We start from the raw sequence: 25,368 nt of genomic DNA, 5'->3' as shown, positions 1-25,368 counted from the left end.
GGTCAACGTCACACCTCTGCTGCTAAAACAGACCCCAACATAGCACAAAAGCACTCCACATATGCAGACATTTCACATCACACACACACACACACACACACACACACACGCACATCCCTCCACCCTCCACCACCATGGCCAGGCAGGCAGAGCTTTATCGGTCTGGCAGCCAGGGAAAAGACTGAAAATAAATGTGAATAAGAGATGCCAAGGACACTCGCACGCAAAGAGAGAACTACGAAGAGACTAGGAGAACATAAAGGTCCTATAAAGGACCTTAGTGGGACACTCCTCATCACTTTAAACTGTTCCTTTGGGAATTTGCTGCTATTGCTAATTTTAACCATGTAATATCTAGCAGGGATGAAATTTCACTAATTGCTAATGTTGTTTTGTTGCTGGTTTGATTCCTGCAAAAGAAATTGATTAATAAAAAAAAGTCTTATCACCATGAACATGGATAAAAATCAAGGTCTAGTGAATGGCTAATTGTATACTGTACCTGGACTAAAAGACTATTGTTAAGAACAGAATAGCAGCTTGTAATGAGCTGGTAAAAGATTAGTCTGAGGACGTCATTAGCTAACAAATGATAGATGATTTGAGGAATGCTGGGAGCACAAGCACCTTGAAGCTGACAGTGACAAACAGATAATCACTCTGAAACACTGGCACTAACACACACACACACACACACACTTTGAGCCGCATCAGAGGAATTGAATGTGACTGCGTGTTGGTTAATCAAACAAGACATTCCTGAACCTCCTGTTATTTGAAGTCAGAATTTCATTTGGCACTAATTATCTGGACTTGCTAGTTTCTCACCCAAATTAGCCATTTGTTAAGTCAATCAAATGGAGGGTCCTGAAAACTCATTTCCTCATGCTGATGATCTGGAAAAATAGAGATTGTAACCAGAGATCATATGATCTCTGACTGGCCCAGTGTCTCTGATAAGGGAGTCCGATTACACGCATGTGTGTGCATGACGTACCGATATCAATATTTTGGCTGATACCATTATCATGATATGACCTATAACAAATTGCTTCCAGTAAAATTATAAAAGTGACGTGACATACAGCCAAGTATGGTGACCCATACTCAGAATTTGTGCTCTGCATTTAACCCATCCAAAGTGCACACACACAAACCGTGAACACACACCCGGAGCAGTGCACAGCCATTTACAAAAAAAAAATGGAGATAAATATACAATTAGATATCTGCTCTACATTCTGGCTCCAGTCTTTCTAATGCTGTATTTTAAAGCCTGCCAATCTAAGAGTCTACGAGTTGCCTCTTCATTGACCTCAGATACGATAGCTGTGTGTCTGAATATTTTTGTCTTCTTTGAATATCTTGAACCATATCAATGTTCTGTACATTTATTTACAGGTCTGTTTACAAGTGTATGCGTTTAATGGAGATGCAGTGGTAGATACATCTCTGCGGATTTGCATCACTCTCTAATTTAAGTTGAAGCTCAGACGGAGTCAAGAGTTTACAGAGAATGAGAGAATGAGAGAGAGAGAGAGAGAGCGCAAGAGAGCAAATGAGAGAGGAAGCCTCCAATCACAGGAGCTGTGAGAGCTGGAATCAGCCAGTCAGAACCTGCCAGAACCGGTTCATGGATCCGAGCAGAATCAAGATCAACAACCCGGTTTTAACAAAAAAAAAAAAACCTTCTCTGTCCCGCAGGCATGAGAATAACCCTCATTCTAATCTAGACAACATTAACACACACACACACACACACACATATAAGATGAGCTGAGGTCTATCTCTGCAAGAGGCCGCTGGAATGAGACCAGCACGCAGATACAGATACAGATAAACATGCTCTGCTATCTAGAGACTTTAGAGGGCAGTAAGATATCTTATGGATGGATATGGGGTATAAATTTGGAGATGAGCTTTATGACTCATATCTCAGGGGCTAGAACGGTTTTCTTATCTGTCTAGACTATCAGTAAAAAAACATTTTTTTTTTTTAATATGGGGTTGAGAAAGGTCTGTGATGGTGACCTAAAAGGACAGATATTTGGTGCTAAACAGAAAAATCGGAGCAGCAGACGACAACTGATCCAGGTCGACGCACGCCTGATTTCACTTAAAAGCTATAGAGAGATACGAAACACTGACTCATTGAATTATCTCTTACCTCTGTTCAGGACAAGACAGTACAGGAGCCTGTAATACTCAACAGAGAGTGTGCACTACAAAATAGCAACTCACAATCTAAGGCCTGTTTCCAACAGCAAGCACATGCAGTGGCACTGCAGCGTAACTGCTAAGACAGACTCACAAAATGCACTGGCAATGTTTTTGCTGCATATGCGCCGTGGCTCAATATAGAAAGTAAAGTGATTTCTAGGTTATACTGGAGAATTTTCAATTTATAAATTGAGGTTGGGCAAAAGATAATTATTATACACTTGATTGCTATGAAATTCAATGTACATGAGAAGGACTGCACTTACATGTAAATCTATGTGATGATAGACAGACTAATAAACAGACAGAACCTTAGTTAAGCAATAGGCAGATTAATAGACAGAACGATAGATGGAAATAAAAATCTATGGATAACTTAAGATAAGAACCACACCATATCCAATTTAAGATGCCTACACTGTGAAGAATGGCTCTTGATAACAGAATGGTTTCTAATGGGGCTGAAGAACCTTTATTGTTAAAAGTGCAGGCATGAATGAAAAATCTTGTTATCATCCCTTTTCTCTGGGAAAATATAGTTAGTGACTAAAGAAAGCAATGAGAAAAGCAGGAAGTGAGGGTTACAGTAGTTGGCCTTTGGCTGTCTAAACAGCGGTGCCCTTCTAAGTGAATGAGCCAATCTAGATCAATATGAGCACCTTGGACCCTGGGAGCCAGATAACGTAACACAATTATGTTGTTGACTACCTAACAATACCAGCTCCCAATCAACATGAAGCAGGTCACGTCTCATTCAAAAGTATATGTGTAAATATGTGCAGTAGTGAAAATACACACACACACACACAGACACACACACACACACACACACATCCGGCTTACTATCCTTTTGGGGACTCTCCATAATGGTGGTGTAGTGATTTTTATACTGTACAAATTGTATATTCTATCACCCTACACCTCACAGGAAAACTTTATGTATTTTTACATTCTCAAATCGGTGTGTATTCAAGTAGAACCCACCGGGATAGAAAACCATGTATACACACACACACACACTCACACACGTGTCAGTGCACTTCTCGTGTGTCTGAACTTGAAATGCCACACCTACACACAAAGGCACTGATAAAGCACAGGGTTTGGCGTGGTGTGACTGTTTGATCCATTATATAGGATAAGAGTGGTGCACAGTGACATCAGCATGGCATTAAGCCAAACCTTAGTGCTCAGACTCAGCCATCCTGTCAGAGGATGAAGAAAGTAATACTTGCTCTATAGAAAAAGGCAAGAAATAAAATGAGACACTGCCATTCTGACTGAAAGGATGGTTTTAAATGATGATGATGTGATCCTATCATGATGAAATTATGAATGTTTACAGACTGTGTGGATATGTTTGCCCAAATGAATATTTTATTGCTCAGACACTGATCTTTGATCGCTCTAGAGACTTTATGGAGTTCTCATTTGTGTTTCATATAAAGTATCAACTTTGTCCCAGAAGTTTCTCCTGCAATTTATTTAGAGAAATAAAAATGTAATTCTAGAACTATAAAATGCATGTAAATAGCACAGCTCAAACACTGTAATTCAATATTGGGCAAATTAAAATTCATAGTGAAATTCATATGAAATTTTTCAAGATGTGAAGATTATTTGCAAAATGCTAGAAAAAGGATGTGCTCACATGAGGTGGATACAGTTTTTATCTGGTAAGAAGACATGTACAGAAACTGCAATGGAAGCACATTTACCAAATAATTTCTTTGTCTCAACATGCCAAGTGACTGAACAATTCACATCTCAAATTTTACTACCAAAATGACTGGCTCATTTACTGTTGCTCCCTAAAGTATCTACAGTCAATCACCTTTGCTCTTAAACAATACATTTATTACATTTAATAAAAGAACCATAGTTTCCAGTATACCACTTCCATTTCTATTTCCATTTCATATTCTATTTTTACAATGTTTGCAAAAAACTAATTATCATCCACAACTTGGATGAAAACTCAGCTATGATGAGATCTGTTATTTAAAGAAATGTCATTTTGCTTGTTATGTGAGACATTTAGAGGTCTCGTTTGTAATTTTCCTTCCAATGTGAGACTGTGGATTGAAATTTATAGACAGATTTGTGTTGTGTGATCATATGAGTGAGTATGTGTTAGACGTCGAGGCACGTTTGAAGTGTCTGTTAACTGTAAAGTAGAGGTTTATTCAACACTAACAGCTGGAATGCAGGTTTGGACTAGTGTAGTAGATCTGTAAAGAGGTGAGGGTCATGAGAGAAGTGTGTGTGTGTGTGTGTGTGTGTGTGTGTGTGTGTGTGCGCGCCCACAGCTTTCCAATCAAACCCATCCCAACCCAACCCACTGCTGCCTACTCTTTTCCCAGAGTCCACAGCAGTGCCCCCCAAGAGGGGCCTACAAGTCGACTTCCTGTAAGAAGGAGAGCAGAGCAGGAAGCAATTTGTCACACAGGATTAAACGACAGGAATAATAAAATGAGGCGAGGAAAATGAGTGCGCCTTTCTCCAAATCTAGACATGAGAGCCCTGAGAGAGAAACAGAAAGAGGGAAATACAAATAAACGGAAATATAAGAATAAGAAACCTAGACAAAATATTAAACCAAACTGTCAGTCAAGTGGCATGACACATGAACGAGGGATAGAGACAAGACATTAATTCGACTCATTCTAAGACAAGGTAAAGAAATTGAGAGAGTGGAAGAAAGAACAGGAAGGACGATTTGGAAAGGAAAGTGGAAAGTGTTGTTGTGAATGTAGCTGTTGTTTGGTGATGGATGAAAAATTAAACACCCTGAGTTAGCACTGATTTGATGAGGAGGAAGAAAGGAAAATAAGCAAATTGTGCTTGTTTACAGAAGTGAAAGCAAATTCACCCTCACAAAGCTATGCAAAAAATACAGAAATAAATGAAATAAAAGTCTTCTCTCTCCTTGAGTCACAAGTACAAAACTGTGGCTGGACATTAACAGTCTCAAACTCAAATGACCTGAAAACCAGCTGAGTAACTGAAGTACTTCTATAATCACAATTAAAACAACCAAATGTTATTTTAATAGTTAGGATCATAAGATACATTTGAAAATAAGTAATACTTCAAGTATGCATTAAATTGATCAGTGACAGTAAAATTACATTAAAAGATTACTATTTCTAATTAATGCTGTATTTTAAACTTTACAGTAGTTAAAGAATCCTGAAAAAAGGTCACAGTTTCACCAAAAGTATTAAGCAACACAACTGAGTGATTTCAACATCTATAATATTAAGACATGTTTCTTGAGCAGCAAATCAGCATACATATGCCATCAAAGGAATAAAATGCTTTAAACCGTATTAATATTTCACAATATTACAGTTTTTAATGCATTTTTTATCAAAAGCATATAAACACTAAAATACATGAAAATCAATTGACAATTTTATGTCACACAGTTTTATGCTTTTTGGTTGGCACAACAGTGCTCTGGGCAATCTGAGGGGTTTTTCTGAACCCGTTTCCCTCTCCACAGACTTCCTGTCTTTACTTTGACTATCTAATCATAATAAAAGGCATAAAAATTTTACATAAAATTGCATAATTTTATTTCAGTTTCAGATGTGGTGTAGTTATACATATGTGATTAATAATACAAAACTAAAAAGAAAACAATAATAAAATTAAAAGCCAAAAAAGACGGTGAAAACTGATTTGCAGATTTAAATGTGTGAGGGGGGCGTATGAAAGCATCTCGTCATTGGAGATGTGAATTCGAATGTTTTGAATGGTTTCAGAGAATAGCGTCATGGAACGGGAAACTCTGGTTGGCAATACTGCCAGGCAGAATTGTTAATATAAAGGCAAAGTAGCCCTGTGCGTGTAACCTTCCCTCTCTGACGCTCTCTGTGGCATAAGTTTACTAACTCAAACCATCTGTGTGGCCCACACTGACAGGAAACTGCTAAAAGGTAAAAAGAAGGGAAACATATTTTATGCGTCCCTCTATAAATGTCCACTGAATCAAGGGGACTTTTTTTGTGTGTGTGTGTGTGTGTGTGTGTGTGTGTGTGTGTGTGTGTGCGCATGTGCAACTTACAGTAAAAGACATCAATAGCCTGTTTAATAGATGGTTAACACAATCATAATAAAAGCTAATATAACCCATCCATTATACACTCACACACGATTTCCAGATTTAAATACATCATTGGTTTGTCACAAGAATACAATAATCTGTTTTTAGGCAGCTCTGAGAGGAAAAGGCTAATTGCTAACTACCCAATGTCACAACATTATTAAGACATGACAGACAAAAAGAAGTAGGTGTTCTTGATTCTTTGTTACACTTTATGAGTGTATACTTCTCTCTGTAGTACACTTAATCTCTGTAACACACTATTCTCTATAGTACACTTACTGTAAGTGGTATGTTGAACTCAGCAGATGATTGATTTTAATCCAATTAAAATGCAGTGCTGCTTATTTATTAACTAAATAAGCAATGTCCTTGCTGGAAGGCTTGCACACACTGGAGTAAATGTGTTTATATCTGTGTGTACTTAGCCATGATTGTAGGCAAAATTATCCCTACAAGAAAGAAAATGTGACAAAAAAAATGCCCTCTGGGGACATTCTGGTATGCTCTCATTTTGAATTATATATATATATATATATATATTTTTTTTTTTTATGTTTTCATTCATTTTTGGGTTAAAATGTTAACATGTTAAAATGTTGGGAAACACATAAGCACCAAGCTGTGACCCATGAGGATGACCCATTAATGGACTGACAGTGCAGAACAGCTGGTGAACAGGACAAAGACCTGAAACCTACAACCAAAAATGAACAAAATGTTTCTTTTGATTGAAATTTTTTAAAAGGCAGAAAGAGGGCATAAACCAAGAGTGACAGATACAAAGACAATGCTTTCTTTCAGATTTGGTGGTTGATGAGTATGATGGAGTGAGTCTTTCTGACCTCTGCTAAAATAATATGGTTTACTCAAGAATACTACCAAGAAATTCCCCGTCCAGCCAGCTGAGCGAGACAGAAATCACTCAGGATGACAGTGCGTGTGTGTCTAATCCGTGATGAGACTGAACGACCTCTACATGCGATAAAAAAGACTGAGTCACTGTCTGGCTGAAGGTTTCGTGCAAATCTCAGCATGCTAACACACACAAACACTTACACTTCCTCTAGATTCAGGGCTTCAATCTTGATAATACAATGAAATTAATGCTCATTTACACTGAGTTTTTGACGATTAATGGTACACATTTTCTGTGTGTGCTTGATACTTTGTGCTGCGACACAGCCGAAGACAGTTGTCTTATTGCGTGTCATGCTGCAACAGCTTGAGGCGGTCTACACTGAACGCGGCAAATTTAATGTTGCAAATCATTTGAAATTTGAGTCAGTACATCATAAAAGAATGAGGCGTCAGTTTACAGTGGGGATTTATCTTGTCGCGCTGCATCCAGTGTAGACAGCATCACTGATTATAATGGGTTCTGTAGTTTTTTATCACGTCACGCCGTTTTCGACATTGATAATAAGAAATGTTTCTTGTGCACTAATCAGCATATTAGAATTATTTCTGAAGAATCAAGTGACACTGAAGACCGGAATAAAATTTTTTGAGTGGATTATATTAAAACATATATATTAAAATAGAACACTTACTATAGAACAAATAATTTAATATTTTATAATATGTAAATGATTTATTGCATTTTTGATCAAATAAATGTAGCCTTGGTGTGCTTAAGAGCTCATTCTGTATGCTGTTTTTTTATTAAAATAAGATATATTATGATCTAATACAATCACTGTACCACCACAGTACTTTTTTGTAAGGATATGTACTTTACGCACTGATGAATCCATCTGTCCAGGATGTGAGGGAGATGTAGGACACACACACACACACACACACACACACACACACACGCACATCCTATTAAACATCATTATTGGCTGAACTCACCAGGGTGTGCCATTGGCTGTGCGAGTGGGCTGAGACAGAGTGACCTCTAGTCGCCCCTGTAAAAGAGAAAAGACAAAACACATTGGGCATCTGGCAGGTATTGATCTCTCACTTCCCTTCCAGTAAACTCTGCTAGATATTCTCGAAGGATGTACAGTACATGGAGAAAATTCAGTCTCTTTCACTTCTTTTGTTTTAAATATGTTCAACAAACACCATACGGTTCCATTTGGTTCTTCAGTTTTATATTGCCATGATATCAAAATTTCAGTTGTTGATACCAACTGTAAAAAAAAAAAAAAAATGATATACAGTAAACACTTGTTAATTGGTTAACTATAAGTTACATTACCATATATGGTGAAAATTGTAAATGGTTTAGCATCACACTGTGAGACATTATTGTAAAATTATCTCAAATACATGGTTTTGCAAGTAAAAACTATGAATTACTGAATAATTTACTGTGAGAAAGAGTAAAAGGACATTACCAGAAGTCCTTGTGCGACACATCACATATTTTATATAAAGTTAGTCTCTTCTCATTTGTGTCATCAGTAATGTATACTTCAGAGTGTTTTGTGTTACATTTTCTATACACATTAGCAGTTGGGTAAAACACCTTTCTGTAATCTAACTACTTTTTTAGGTAACGCAGTAAAGTAATGTGTTACATTTAAATTTTTTGTAATTTGATAAGTTACTTAAGTTACAAATGCAGTGTTAAAAATTATGAAGTAAAAATCATGTTTTGCGTGTCAGTATGCCCTTGAGAATGTGAGTTAAAATGCAGACGAGTCCTACATTGGGAGTGTAGGCTATAAAAATAATAGGCTACTTTTTTTTAGGGGTGCGTGATAAATATCGTCCTACACAGAGCCGTTGTTAACTGACTAGCTGCGCAAATAAACCCTGATAATGAACGTGGATTTGCGCAGATGGAATTTACCGCTGATTAGAGAACCGGCTTTACTGACGAGATGCGCATTAATTATCGGACGATATTTATAGCGCACCCCTACTTTTTTTCTGTCATTATAAAATTAATGAAAGAACTATGAGTTTCTCTTTGAAGTGTATTTTCTAGGTTTGATAACTTGAAAAGTAAAGTAAACTTGAAAGTAACTTGAAAAGTAAAGTAATTAGTAATCTGATTACTTTTTAAATGCAGTCATCAGTAAAGTAATCAAATTACAATTTTAAAGAAGTAATTACTAACACAAACCATCCACAATGTGTAAGCAGTGGCCTCAGAAACTAGCTGTCTGAGATATTTTGGCCGTTGACACCTGATGATTGGGCTATGGTTCGAGGGATGTCCAGATTCTTTAGTACATTCCTCAGGTCTGGCTTACCCTTCCCCATCTCAGAGCTCATATTAAAGAAGGGAAGACAGAACGAGAAAAGAGCTCTGGACTGCAGCAGGGTCCATGAAAGGTAAATCTGAATGCCCTGGAAGCCCTTTGATGTGGTACACAAAATGGCTATAACCAAAAGAAAAAGTAGCAATTGGTCAAAATGGCAGTTAGCCGACTGTATGGTGTTTCATCAGTCATAATTGTGAACTAATGAGGAGTTACGTCATGTAATTTGTATGGTAATTGTCAAACAACTGTATAAATACCCAGTCTATGATATGAGTCATGAGGTCATTTACTGGATTCTAAAAGACTCCCTTGGTTAAAGAAAACCCCATGGGCTCTGAAGATATAAAGCGGAACAATACAAAACAGACGACACTTTCTACTTGCTACATGATACAAAGTAATGTTCTAGGTTAGGTATTTGAACGAACCCTGAGGTATTAAACTAGACTTGTTATACAGCTTATCAGGAAAGGGGGTGCCATTTCATATAATTGGACTTACAATTTCATATAATTGGACTTACAATTTCATATAAGTGGACTTACAATTTCATATAAGTGGACTTACAATTTCATATAAGTGGACTTACAATTTCATATAAGTGGACTTACAATTTTTACCTAGCATCAATGCAGTAATAAAAAATAAATAAATTAAAAAAACACACACACACACAAGTACTGCATAGCAATGTGCTAAAATCACACTCATAACATAACCACCCTAGCAACTAGTAGTCGACCGATATTGTTTTTTTTTTTTCAAAGCCGATGCCGATATTTTGGAAAGCAGGGTAGCCGATAGCCGGTATAAAGCCGATATAATTTTTTTTACAATTAATATTTAAGAAATTTGAAGTAATTTTACAATGGATTAAAAAAAATAAATGTGTAAAATAAACATTCTTATACTTTAGATCAGCGGTTCTCAATTCCAGTCCTCGCGCCCCACTGCTCTGCATATTTTGCACGTTTCTCTTTGTTAACACACCTGATTCAGATAATCAGCTCGTTAGAAATGAACTCCGTGCATGAACTGTTTTTCAATTGTTCATTGCTCCCTACTCTCTGAGCAGGGGAAATCTGTTGAAGTTTACCTCACATCGAAACATTCATTCACTGATTTGTGCTGTGCAGCGTCTTAAAACATGGACAACTGTGACATCATATACCTCTGTAAATCAATATAATTTAAATTCACGTCTTGCACACTTCAATGCACTTTGATTGGAACATATAGCTACGTTCGCTTCGAACTGGAATCATGACTGAATATCCTGTGATGACCACTTCGCAGGGCACTTATGTTCGAATAGAACAAATGTCTAAAGCGCTAAGAGAAACGTTCAAAATGTGCAGAGCAGTGGGGCGCGAGGACTGCAATTGAGAACCGCTGCTTTAGATGACAAAGTATTTTTCACAAATAAATAAATATTTTAATAGAAATATAATTAAAAGGAAGTAAACACTATAACCAACAGGGCACTCAGTATTCTGGGAATTTTGTGTGCACTGGGAATCATATTTTTCAAATAAAGATGGGGTAACACTCATTTTACATACATCACACAGTGAAAATGACATGAATATGACAGTGGGCAAATGCATAAAGTGCATCATAATTTGAAATCACGAGTTTAAAGTTTAAAGCATTCAATTCACAAAGAGAACATGTGATGATGCTGGATATAAATGCACACTTCCACAAGATCTCACAGCTGGATTCGAAGTTTGCAAGGTTTGTGATATCAAATGTTCATTAGTCATTCAAAGATTTGTTTAAATTATATAAATGTGTATTTGCTTAATGCTGATGGCAAACGAGAATTATGTTTGCCTTTCTATTACTAATAATATAAAAGCAATCATTATAATACTTTTTGTATACATTAATTCCTTTGTTTAACTGTTTTGATTATTAGACAGACTTCTATCTGTATTAGACAGAACCCTTAACAACAACAGTAAACAAGAGGGAGAATATGAGCACTGTGTGCTCAGGTGCTGAGATAAAATAAAAGTCTGGTTATTTTTATTTTATTTATTCATTTTTATTTTTTGGATCTTGTGGTGAAACAACAAACTTTTCTTTGGTTAGGTATACAGTATGCTGGACTTAAACAGTCATTTAAGTCTGTTTAAACCCTGCTACTTTCCTAAAGTCATCTACAAACTCGCCTTGGTCAAAATAATTTTTTATTTCTTTTCATATGATTTTTTTTCTTTTTGATTAACTTTTACGCAAATGCATGTCACACTACAGATGAAAATATCTGCCAAAACCATTTCCATTTCATTGCAACTCGAACATTATTTTGCTTCTTTATAAACCATGTTTGCATTTTGAGTTTTGCAGTTTTCAGTAAATTAGTCACTAGGTCATAAACACGCACGCACGCACGCACTTACCTTTATGAACAAGTGCACTTAGTAACAGCACCTCTTTGTAGTACTTGGCAGTTAATTCAAACACACAAACACTCAGCAGTCCAGGGCACTTGACTGCTGCATGCAGACCATAACATTCAAAATTAGGGCTGTTCTTAGAACTGAAAAAGACAGAGAGCTTTTGTGCTCAATCAGTCTACATGCAATATCAACCCAGTTCTACCCCACCCAGCCCCTCTGAACCAACTCAGTCCTGCAGTCAGCCCTCAGACCATTCACACCCAGTGGACAGTAAATGCACACTGTCCTTCCCTGTGAATAGATCTGAAGTCAGCTATAGTTTCCTCTCTGTGCTACCTGACATGCATGTACTTGAGCCTGAATATTAAAGGGATAGTTCACCCCAAAAATGTAAATTCAGTCATCCTCATATAAAACCTGGACTTTTCATTCTCCATTCACTTTATAGATTAAAATAATAAATAAATAAAAAATATATTTTTGGGTGAACTATGTCTTAAATGGCATTCAAGAGGAAGGGACGAATAGAAAATAAACATCAGAGGGAAAATATTTCCTGCTTTGAGCTGTGTTGCCTCTTAAACTAAAGCACTTCTGGGATGGCTAAAAAAAATCCTGAAGGATTAGTTGGCTCCTACTGTTTTGCCAGCAATTTTCTTGTGAATGGTCCTGTAGTCAATAAAAGTAGTGTTTGGTCATATAGGCAGCAAGCATGCTGCAATTTGCAATAAATACTGTTTATGAGTGGATTCTAAGTTGATTTCCAGGAAAATTACAAGGAGGCTCATTTATACAACCATATATTTCTACCCACTGAGATGACCATCTGACCCCTGTTATCCGCCCACCCACTGGCAGGCCCGGGCTGCGGTGCCACGCTCTGCTCGCCTGTGGGTTCCCGTTAATGGCTGGTATGCATTGGCTCTGATTCTGCCCTCTGTTCCAGTGACTCGGTGAGGTTCATCAGAATCGATCACGGCTGTAAACTGACTCAGTCTGACTCCCCCACATCAGCTTTAACTCTAGCCCCCCCTCACCTTGACCTCTTTCACAGACACGCACCTCTATGTGTGTGCGTCTAAGTCTGTGCTGCTCTGTGGCATTATGTTTCAGGGCTCTGGCACAACCACGGAGGAACGTTCCGTGCCGGGCTGGGGGCTCCCGAGGGTCATGAGGCTAAAGAATAAGGAAGACGGTTATTTTCTTACACAAACACTTTCAAAGAAAAAAAATATTGTTTACCTTAGTAGTTATTTCTTTTTCTATGTCATATGTTTACTTTTCTTTAAAACGGTCATAATAATATGCATACAAATTTGTATTTGCCATGTACTGATCAATGTTGAAGTGGTTGTAATATACAGTATATACATTCATTACTATTCAAAAGTTTGAGGACAGTAAGATTTCTTTTTGGAACAAAAATATTACTTTTATTCACCAAGAATGCATGAAATTGATCAAAAGAGACAGTAAAGACATTTATAATGTTGCAATTCCTATTTCAAAGAAATGTTCTTTTTAACTTTATATTCATCAAAGAATCCTAAAAAAAGTTTCCACAAATATATTAAGTAGCACAACTGTTTTCAACACTGATAATATTAAATGTTTCTTGAGCATCAAATCAGCATATTAGACTAATTTCTGAAAGATCGTGTGACAATGAAGACAATGAAAAAACAAGAATAAAATACATTTTAAAATATATATAATATAAAAAAAAATTCTTTAAATTGTAATATTTCGCAATGTTACTGTTATTACTTTATTTTTGAGCAAGTAATTGCAGCCTTGTTGAGCACAAGTGATTTATTTCAAAAACATTTACAAATTCATACCCAAGCTTCTGAACAGTGGTACAGAGGTTCTAAAGTTCTAAATTCTTGAAATGTAAGAATGACTGCTGTTAGATAAATATTGAAATATTAGTCTATTCTACAGTGACAAGTTTGGTGCTAAATCTATGAAATGTAATCAAGGTCAGCTGCAAGAAGCTTCAAAGTTAGAACGCCACAATTTACAACTAGAGCTGCTATGTTTAGTATAAACACACGCACATTTACAATGATGGCATAGGGAGTAGGGAAAGTTGTAAGTCCACTTGGCATAGTGGGATTGACTGGCTGAGGTCCCTGCCAGAGTAAGTATGGAATTAAAAGAGCAGGATGGAGGTGAGAAAGAAGGTAAAAGTGTGTTACAGAGCGAAAGGGGTGTGTATAATGAGATTGGCTTAATGTTTAACCAGGGTGGAGAGGCACCAGAAATGTTGGACAGGCTCAGCAGGAGAGACTGAGAGGTGTCATTAAATCTCTCTCTCAAGTGGCCCACGCGTCACATTTATTGGTTAATGTAGTCCACGTGTATTTCTCCAGGTGTTAAAGACGTCCTTTTAACCTGTAGGGTGTCAGGCTAAAAAGCAAAAATTAGACTTTAAATTCAGATGACTTTCAGAAAAGGACACATCCGAATACTTCTTCAGTGTCATACCTTCCACTACAAACCACTTCCCAAGACATATCAAGAGTTCACTGCACTCAAAATAGTCTGTCTGTTACACATGTTATTTAATAAAGCTTTAGCGGGGGGGTGTTTGAGTAGGTTAGGATGGGTGGGAAAGGTATGGCGTGTGAGCGGGACCTCTGGCAAGAGCATTCCAGGACGAGGAGCAGGATGAATCATCCGGTCAGGAGATGCTGTCATGGGTTCGTTCCGTGGCTCACTTCCGTTCCTGTGTTTCCAAAAGAAGGGGTTGAGTAAGTGGGCGGAAATGCCGCTGCTCTGCCAACCACAAGCCTCTGGAGCAGATGTTCGTCTGTGTGCTTTTTTTTCTCTTTTTTTATGCTTCTACCCTGAGGGGACTTTTAGGGACAGACAGGACTAGCCAAAAAAAAAAATTTCATTTACTATTTTTTTTTCTCTCAAGTGATCTGAAAGTCTACCAGTTCAACTTTTTATATTGAATTTCAAGACATCATTCAATCCCGTTTGTTTAAGTTACTGTGTGTTGCTGGGAAACTAAGACTAGAAAGTGAAAACATAAGGGGAAAAAAACAAATGTAGCATTATGGAAAATGTGTGTTTATTTTGCCCATATCCCTCCAACAAAAACAACAACAGAACATTAAACCTCAATTTAAAGCTGCATAGCGCAAGATTTTGGCTCACTGTAGAGGGTGTGGGGGAAATACCATCTCAAAGCTCTGTGGTTCTACCGTTATACATTAACAGCACTGAGTCTGTACAAGAAACTTCTGCCAGTTTGTGTTTCTTTCCCAGGATGCCCTGCTCCTCACCCCAACAGCTGCAGTGGGCAGGTGTCCTGGTGTCATAACATCTTCAAGACACAGCGTGAATGTCAAAAACAAAAAGAAAGAAAGTTTTGTGCCTCCTAAGAAACATGGAAGAGTGAAGCAAGGGATGTTCGTCACTCTAAAATAAGAGAGAGGGGGAAGAGCAAGAGCAAGAGCGTGCAGGACAAACAGAAGTGCTCTTTCAGTTTGCCCACTGTCTGTTTTGCCAGTTTTATTGGGGACCGCTGCTGATGTCAGTCTCACACATGGGGGAGCAGATCCCTGAACCTGCACTGCTGCATGCTTCCTATTATGATAGCCTTAAAGGGAAAGTTTGTCACCCTCAAGTTTTTCCAACCTGTATGACTTTCTTTCTTCTGTGAAACCCCAAAAAAGATATTTTGAAGAATGTTTTTTGGACCCAACTGACTTTCATTTTGTGGACAAAACCCAGTTAAAACATGTCTTCTTTTGTGTTTCAAAGAAGAAAGCAATACATTCAGGTTTGGAAAAACATGAGGATGAGTAACTGATTGAGTAACTTCTGAGTAAATTATCTGTATCATTTAGCAATAAAGCATAAGAGCTATAAAGAGCAGAGCAGACGGCTCCTTATGCATTCAAATCACTCTCTTGGTACTTTGGTGTCATACAATGATCGGTGCACAGCGACGCTTCAAATTGAATGAACAAACAAACACCTAACATGTACGTGTATTTGCATTGCTTTGATCGTTCTCTGTTGATCTCACCTTCTCACATGCCACGATTGGTTGATGTAACATACTTGCATGTTATTGGTCAAACTACTTTGGATGTTTTAGGCAATATAGAAATCCTAGCAAGGACGCGTCCTGGGAAAATGGCTCAAATGGTCACCCTTTACTATAGGATGAAATGCGAGGGGGGTGGATATAGTACAGATGTACATTTGAGTTGAAAGTGGATCTGTTGAGATGATACACTCAGCTGCAGTCTCCTGCGGCACAAAAAAAGGACCGTTAACAGTCGCTGCAGAGAGGAAGTTTCCAAGCACACACGTCTGTGGGGTCTGTACACCTGCTTGAGTGTGTGGCCTACAGAGGGTTGAGTGCAGTTGAGGAGGTCTTTGTGTATACACGTCAATGGATGTTTCCAGAGCGGGCTTTCCTAGACTTCAGCCAAACCAGGCCTCTATGTACCCTACATGTCTTCTAAGCATGCATTTCCTCTTCAGCAAAAATAGTTGCCAGTGAAAGCCCAACGTCAATAAGTATATGGCTTTAAGTCTGACTAGAGGAAAAGGCTGCTAATATTTCATCAAAACGGAGCAAAAATCATCAAGCAAAATGGGTAAGGAAACCAAGCCAAACTTATTTAGCCAGCGGAATTTTCGGCTTGAAAATCTAGTTTAAATCCCTAGCTATGTTTTATAAAATGGTAGATGTGGTCACATTTCTGAAATGTTCTGTGGGCAATAACGTCCATTGTCATTGGTATAGCACTGCTCACACAGAAGTGGACCTTAAGCAAATCATTAGAAAATCCAAAATGATCATAGGATGGTAGACAATTTTGGACTCACACCAGTTTAAAATGGCCAAGCTTGTTTTTGGTGGCACGTGGAGGCTGGTCAACCAGCGAATGTCTACGTTGAACAAATTTAATGAGAAACCAGCTACCACGTTGCAAAACAGTTACCAGTTTAAGCTTAATTTTCCAACATGTTTCAAAGTCCTTAAAGAATAAGCTTTGTTCGTTCAAACCACCAAAGGGCAGACTGCTAATTATAAACAACAGAAAAATAGATGCAACGCACCAAAACCTGAGCAGCAACCAGTTTCTCCTAGGAAGGACAACTGAAGGTTGTTGCTCGGTATATTGAACCTGCCTGGCATGAAGAGGAGATATGCACTGTAGATATCAATATCTTTTATCAATAATCAATAATGGCACCATGGCAACAGTGAAAACAGAACAAGTCAATTGTGGTTGTGCAACAGCAAGAAAAAGCTGACAAATCATAATAAAAGTTCAGGCTCTGTGTGCCCTAAAACAATGACTCAGCAAATGGTCATTCGTATTACAACAGCCATTCAAATGGTTAGAGCTGATTATTAAGTCTTTAAAGCTGCTTCATTACTGTATGTGATACCCATAGATGTGGCAGGTACTCTGTTGATTATGTAACATTATCTAATGGAGTTCATCAAATTTAATAATGCAATCAAACTCTGTCAGAAATCACCTATTCACATGTCTAAATTTGTCTGTACTATTAGACTCCCATCTTACACTTTAAAAAGTGCATTCTTTTTTTCTTCCTGGTCATGTCTTTTCTTGCCTGTTGGCTCCAAGGACTCCCATTGGTGCCTTCTTAAAAAAAATATGTGTCTGATGACCCTGGAGAGGAAGGGTGTGGATTGACCTATTGCCCTGACACACACCCGCACAGAAATCCTTCACATGGGTTAATGGCATGAGTCTTCAGCAAAGAAATATGGGGATTATTGATTTCAGGGCAATTAGTCAATAGAGGATGGATGGAGTGGGGATAAAGGGAGTGGAGAGAGATAAGAGGTCAGTCCATGAGAGATTGGCGCAAAAGGACCCTTAGGCTGTTTCTTATTGATTGGCCCAGTACATTTGTGTGTAACTCAGTTTCACAATATGTGACTGATTAGAAAACCAGTGGGTGTCTCATAAAGCGTGTGCGCGCATATGTCCAGATGTAATAATAATAATAAACTTTATTTTATAAAGCACCTTTAAAAGCAGCTTTTCAAACAATATAATTGATGCTATAAAAAAACAATACAAAATCAACAAGCAAATGCAAGTTAAAAAAAAATTCTTATGTTGAACCTTAATGCATTCCAATATTTTAAATCGCTCTCTGATGTTCACAGAGTGTGTATGTGAAGTTTTATCTCAAAATACCCCACAGATATTTTTTTATATCTTGTTGAAATTGCCAACAAGGTACTTTTAAGGTATCAGCCAAAACACACAGTTTTTTCTGTTTGTCCCCTTTAAATGAAAATGGGCTGGTGCTTCAGCTTCTCTTTTCAGAAGAATGCGGAGAATAGGGCTACTTCTACACTGTTGCCGCGGGATGTTTTTCATATCGACGGGTTGAAGCGACCCCAATAATGTGATATTTAGCCCATGGAATGCAACTTTTATCAGTGGAACCCTACTACTTGTGAGATGACAAAGGAATTTATTCGCATTTCCACGACTGTAAAATGTAACATAGCAATCTTTCAATATTCCTGAGGTGGAAAAATATGTTTTAACAGTGCTCTGGATAAAAGAATCAAAAGACAGATTTGCATCAAAAATAACTCCAAGCTTCCACACTCGACTCTGGATTTCCAAAACACAGCCGTCAAGAGTCAGGGACAACCAGTTTTAGAAATTTGATAACGGGAACCAGTAAGCATGACTTCCGTTTTACCACCGTTCAAGCACAGGAAATTTTTATCCATCCATATTTTAATCTCAGTAATGCAGTCAAGATGAATAAGCAACGTCAAGGTGCTCATCAGGTTTTGAATGTATATAAATCTGTGTGTCGTTTGCATACAAATGGTAATGAAGGCCAAGCGATCTCAAAAGGTGGTCTAAAGGTAGCAAACAAATGTTAAAAAGTAAAGGACCTAAAACTGACCCCTGAGGGACGCCAGCTGAGACAGAACTAATCTCAGAACTATAACCACCTATAGAAACAAACTGGGAACGGTCAGTAAAATAAGACCTCAACCACCTTAAGGCAGTCCCAGACACAAAAAAACTCTTTCAAGATGAGTAACTAGTAGACTGTGATCCACAGTATCAAACGTGGCTCTTAGATCAAAAAGAATAAGAATAGATGTTGCACCAGAGTCAGAAGCCATCAACAAATCATTGGTGACTTTAAACGAGGCCATCTCAGTACTGTGAAATTTACGAAAACCCGACTGATGAGGTTCAGAAAGATTATTTACTGTGAAACGGTTACAAAAAAGGGGAGATTTGAAATAGGATGTAAGTTACTGAAGTCGTCCAGTGCAACATTTTCTTTTTTAGGCAGAGGGGTTACAGCGGCATCTTTATTGCTGTGGGAACAACCCCAGTCTGTAAGAAGTCATTTATAATACTGAGAACAGCAGGACACAAAGCAAGATTTAAATAAGCTAGTGGGAATAGGGTCAAGCAAGCAAGTGGTAGATTTCATGCTAGATACCTCCCATTTAAGAGCCTCAGTATCAAGTTGAAGAAAGTTAATAAGAACACCATTGAACTCAGTGAAATTTGTTTACTAACATTATCAACTTTGATCAACAAGATATGTCAATATTTCTTTATACCCGCCTATCAGAGAACTGATATGAACTGTAGACAGTATACTTGAGGTAAGCCAGCATTACACGCGGGTTTTGGGTCATAAAGGGGTGTAGAATACTTAGAAGTGATTAGCCATCCCAAGAAGTACACAGGGTATTCTGAGTGTGAGATGGAAATATTTCTGCTTTAATTCAGAACTGCTTAAATCTGCCTTTGTGAGAAAGTCTCGCTGGCTGTTGAAAAACTCATTTAGTGTACAAGAGGGGGATCAATACCAGAGTTTTTACTGACAGAGGAGCCATTATTAAATATTTGATCATGCGGATGTGTTCAGTTGCACAGAGCCGTAAAATAGATGGAAACTGAGTGCTGGCTCAGCTGAATGTCCTTCACTGTTCATTACATTTCACAGGACCTTGTACCTAATCATGAAACACCTCAACAATAAGCTCTTGTGTGTGACAACAGTGGAATACTTTGGATGTACAGCTGCCTTATATATTGTGTGACATTCATGGTTTTCCTCTAATAGGGTTGCTAGGATTAAAAAGCCCTCAAAACCACATAAAAAGTGAACATTTGAATGAATGTCTCACAAATGATAACTTTGTAGCATTGGTATCATAGCACACAAACGCTTCTCTTTGATTCTCAAAATATGACTAGAAAAACTAGTTTCGCTAGATTAACCTTGCTGTTCACATCACACTCCATTTGAACGACTTGAAACTGAGAAATCAATACATTTGCATGTCAGTGCTACAAAAATATGTTTGTATATGTCTAGATTATAATTTATTCATGTTAAAAATCAATTCACTTTTGAGCATTACAGTGTACATGTTTTTAGTTACTAATATGTAATCCATTATGTTCATACCATCATTAGATACTAGTACTTATGCCAATAATGACTAATAGTTATTCAATAAATCACTAGCACTTACTCTTTACATGACCACTCATTCTTTACTACTGGTAATTAGTATCCTGGTTTTACTGGTAATCCCCGTAAAATTAAATGGCAATATGTAACTTGATTTTATTTCAAAACAATGAAAGTTGTTTGTTATTTTTGGGATCGTGACTAGAACAGTAGCAAACACAAACGTATACACAAATATTTTTACGTTTTAAAATAAGTAAATGGGGCAATCAGGATAGATATCCGTTAGTTTACTACAGCAATTAACTATTGGACATCATACTGTGCTTTCCATGTCGTCGGCTTACTAGGTTTTGTGACAGCTTAAGTTTTGTCTACATACCCGTCCTGTGTGTGTATGCAGGTCCTGATTGCGTAACTCGAACGACTCTTCCTCCTCTTTCTCCCCATGATCCCGAGCCAGCAAACTGAAGCCTTGTCTGCAGCACACAAGCCAGCAAAGTCCCTGCAAAGGCATTCAAATCACGGCGTGTCGTCCAGTTTCTATCCGTAAATGTCCAGTGATGTCCACCGTCCTGTCGTGCAGTTGGGACAGATGGAAACTGTCTAGTCAAATGAAACGGGCTGATCCGAGAGCATTAACTCCTCCATTTCGGTTGGGATAACTGAGAAATACCGCGTTTTATCACGCGGGATATATCCAAATACGTGTCCAACTTAAGAGAAAGACTAATTAAAATACTTTTGATCCCACGGGTCCATTCAAAGGGAGACTTAAAATAACGCTTCTTATCTGCTTCTGTCGCGTCTCTAATTCTGCGGGACATGAGCATGCAGACTCTCTCAGAAGAAGCGTGAACGGGGCGGGGCAACTCACCCCATGCGTTAGGATTCGCAAGATGATTGGCTCGTCACGCACACGCCCAGAACACGCCCCGCCCATCATCTGGCAAGCTGCACATGTGAAGTATGCATTTCAGGAAATGGAAGCATTCGATGATGGGATCAGAAATGTTTGACTCTTATTGTAAAGCCACAACAACTATTAAATCCCTGATCTTTAACCTTAAATTAAGGCCATAATCAAGAAAAGTATGCTTTTTTATGAACCTGCCTGCACTCTGTGCTCTGTTTACTCTGTTTCTGTTTACATAAGAGCTTTTTTCAAAACTGTACCCAAATCTGTCCTTGTCCAAACCATGATGTCATCACAGGAGGGTTATCTACTTTGAATGGCAAAGTGAAATTCGCTGTCTATTGTTTGGATAGTGCTGGGACGTGGAGACTTTGCAGTTGCATTAACAAGTTAGTGTGAAGTTCTGGGTGAAGGGGTGAATGATCACTCTGTGTTGTGTGTGTGTGTGTGCATGTGTTTGGGGGGTAATGTAGTCTCCTGAAACGCATTATGTGTCTGAATGGAAAGCAGATGGACTCCTTTATTCCAGGAAACTCTTGTCACGGGAGGCTCTGAAGAGAGGGAGACGGACAGAGAATGAGGGGAGAGGGTAGAGCACCAGAAAGACTTTTTTGTGTGACTTCCAAAAGGTCTGGTGATCCCCCTTCCTCTTTATTGTCTTGTGCAATGTCTGCCTTCTACATTTTGTTCTGTCATTTATTACATTTTTATGGCTTGGAAAGCAAATGACTCCATGTAGACACCACACAAACATCACATTTCATTCAGTTGTATTGTACCTATCTTCCTGGAAATAACTTGTCAGATCAGTGTTGGTATTTATTAATTCATGAGTTTACCTGCCCATTCATCCCCCATTTTGATGGTATAGCATAAAGGAAAAATAGAAGAAATTAAAGGAGGAGAAGGGGAGGTGGAGGTGATTGCAAGACTGGATTTTTATATTCATAATTGACAGGACTGGATGATTTGGCTCCTACGGAAACTGCATTGGGAACTTCAACAAATGAATCAGTTTGAAAACTGAATTTAAATACCTGAAATATTATCAATAAAAGTAACCATAAGTAGTGTAGTGGTTTATAAAAAAGGTTTCATGTCTCTGCTAAACCACATCGATTTAATTGTCTTAGCTGGTTTAATATGGTCTGCCAGTGTGCAGCCAGCTGGTCTTTGAGTCTGACCAGCTCAAAAGCTCCCAAAATCAATCTAGAACCAGACGAGATTAGCAATCCATTTTAGGAGTGATCACCTACAATTTTCACTTTTCCACGAGAATCAATGTATGTTATGATTGCCTAACGATTATACACTGGCCGGGAAGCCGATATTTAAAAGTGAAGCGTTTGTTTACCTCAGGGTTTGTAAAATAGCCCACGTGCACGCGCACTCAAATACGAGATTTTGATTTCTTCCCCGTCTTGACGTCAAGACGGGGCAGGATATACCATATATGGACACCACAGCAGGAAGCTCGCCCTTCCCCTCTCCCCCTCATATTCAGTCGCGAAAGATGCTGGAACGTAGTGCACACGTGAGTTGCTCTGTGGTTGACTGCCAGAATCAACATGTAAATGTGTTTTCTCTACCAAGAACGGACCTAGCTATCAGAGACCAGTGGATTAAATTAATTTTTAATGACGCGGTTCCTTCAACCCTTCCCACTGGCTTATCGTTACGTGTTTGTGCTAAACATTGTACGCCGAAATCCTTCACAAATTTGGGGCAATATCAGGCGAAGTTGGCATCGAAGCTCGGGAAAAGCGCCATTCCAACAAAATTGCCTGCAATTGAAATGGTAAGACTGTGTTTTTATTGCTCTACTGTGTGTAACAAACAGCATCTAACTGCTAATGCGGCTATTGTATGCTGCTATTGCATCTGTCACTAGACAAATAAACGAAAGACTCGTGGTGAAGTAATTATTTATGTTCCCTGTAAACTGACTGCAAAAACGGACTTTTGACTGCATTATAATGATTTCTTAATTCAGAATATGATCAAAATTGCGTAGGTTGATGTGTTCGGGGAATTTGCCAGTTAATAGTAACATTTAAAGCCCCTTAAGTGAACGAAATGACTCGAAAAAAGATTTGTTCATTTTGATGAACGAGTTCGAACAAGAGAGTCTGGTGTTGCCAGATTGGGTGTTTTTTCCGCTACATATTAAGGCCGGTTTACGGTGTGTTTTAGGTGTGTTTTCGCCTAGAAGGCTTTATAGAAATCTGGCATCCTACTGAACGAAGTTAAACTGAGAGAGAGCGTGGCGTTCACAGACACCAGAATGAACGACTTCACAGTAACGTTCATCAGGCAGTAATGCGGTACGTTCAGTTCATGTTCGCCCAAAATATGAACGAGTTCATGAACTATCGTTCAATGAACGCGTTCAGGCACAACACTGGCAGGAGTATTAGCTTCGAGGTATGGGGAATGGCTGCTAACGTACTTTGCAAAAAACAAATGACTGAGATCATCATGAATTCGGTTATTGTTTATTTGTTGCCTAATGCTTATATATGAGGCGCCGTCTAGTTTGTGTGTGTGTGCTGTGCTCGTCTTATATTTGTGTGTGTGTGCTGTGCTCGTGTCTCATATGAGTAACGTTATGTGCGTGAGTTCATATACATGTATGTGTGACCACTTAGTATATATGCAAGCGTGTTTCATATGTGTGCGTGAATGAAGTTTGATTTAAGCCCTAAACGGCGCCTCATACTTATACACTGGCCGGGAAGCCGGTCGCGTTCATTCACAACTTGCGCCATGATGTCAGTTTGTAATGATATGCTAAACAAAGCGTTACCTGCGGTGTCAACCCCCCCCCCCCTTCCTGCAACCAATCAACGCGCCCCTCATTTGCATTATTATAATGACCGTCCACGACAGCCAAAATATCGCATCAGATCTCGCGAGACAATAATGCCTACAGAAATAAGGGTCTGAGGAGCTCTGTGTTTATTTTTTTTCCACTTTTCTTTTTTAGAAGGGCCTGAAAGACTATAATACAGCAGTAGGTATCCAAGGTAATACGAGAGTATGACTCCTTTAAGAAACACTCCCTGTCAACTATTAGTCCAACAAAAAGATAGTCAGCCATTGGTGCTGTGTGTTGCTGGTTGGGCTGCTCAAAAAACTTAAACAACCTATACTACCATTTAAAAGTAAGATTTTTTAAACATGAAAAGTATGTAATTTTTTTTTTTTTTTTTTGCAAAAATAACTACATATTGTGAGTTTTTTCATCACACACATTGTCAGTCTTTCCACTCTAATCCTTCTTTTCCTGAAGTCTCACACAGAGCCCAGCTCATTCATTCTCTCATGTACACTCATAAATCATGCTTTCACCAAACACACTCTTGCTTGCGCACATTCATGCAGATGACACATGATATTTTCAGGGCCCCTCTGTGCCTGGACTCTTTTCGCTCTCTCTCTCTCTCTCTCTCTCTCTCTCTCGCTCTCTCTCTCTCTCTCTCTCTCTCTCTCTCTCTCTCTCTCTATGCCTTCATTTCCTCTAATTTGCTCTGCTTCACTTTTGCTGACTTTCTCCACGCATTCATCATTCTGCAAGCTGGCCCAGGTGTTTGTCTTTAAGTCTGCCTGTGGTTTTGCCAAACACATATGGACACAAACGCACACACTTGCAGTGCGGTCTAGCTAGTGTGCTGTCCAGTGAAAAAAAACCTTGCTTGGCATCTTTCTTTTTCTATCAGTCAATTCCTCGTCCTCTCTCTCTAACAGATTACAGTATAATTTTCTTCACGGCTTATACCTCTGCTTTTCTCTCTTCTCATCTTCCTTGCCATGACGGGTCAGACCTGCCTCCCACCTGACCTGCTCCTGGAACAGATGTTTTATTTTTAGAGCACTCTCTCTCTCTCCCTCTTTGTCAATCTCTCTGCCCACGCTGAGAAGAAAGAGGGAGTCTTGTGTCTATATATGGCTTGTGAGAGTGAGGTTTTCAAGAAAAATCAGACTGCCATTATAACCCCCATC

The 25,368-nt window shown here is 38.5% G+C and overlaps 1 protein-coding gene across 1 annotated transcript in view; it reads right to left on the bottom strand.

Annotated features, from left to right (window-relative positions):
- Positions 1-21,313, bottom strand: part of LOC132149298 (pleckstrin homology domain-containing family H member 3-like) — a 35,413-nt gene extending 14,100 nt beyond the window's left edge. The window contains exons 1-2 of the mRNA XM_059558424.1: positions 20,833-21,313; positions 8,189-8,244 (exon numbers count right to left, since the gene is read on the bottom strand). Coding sequence (XP_059414407.1) covers positions 8,189-8,244; positions 20,833-20,967 — 191 coding nt within the window. The 5' untranslated portion in view covers positions 20,968-21,313. The remainder of the gene's footprint in view (positions 1-8,188; positions 8,245-20,832) is intronic.
- Between the last annotated feature and the right edge of the window lie 4,055 nt (positions 21,314-25,368).

Source organism: Carassius carassius, chromosome 9 (assembly GCF_963082965.1).
Source record: "Carassius carassius chromosome 9, fCarCar2.1, whole genome shotgun sequence".
NCBI lineage: Eukaryota > Metazoa > Chordata > Actinopteri > Cypriniformes > Cyprinidae > Carassius > Carassius carassius.
The sequence above is the reverse complement of the archived record's forward strand: the minus strand, read 5'-3'. Positions and strand labels throughout refer to the sequence as shown.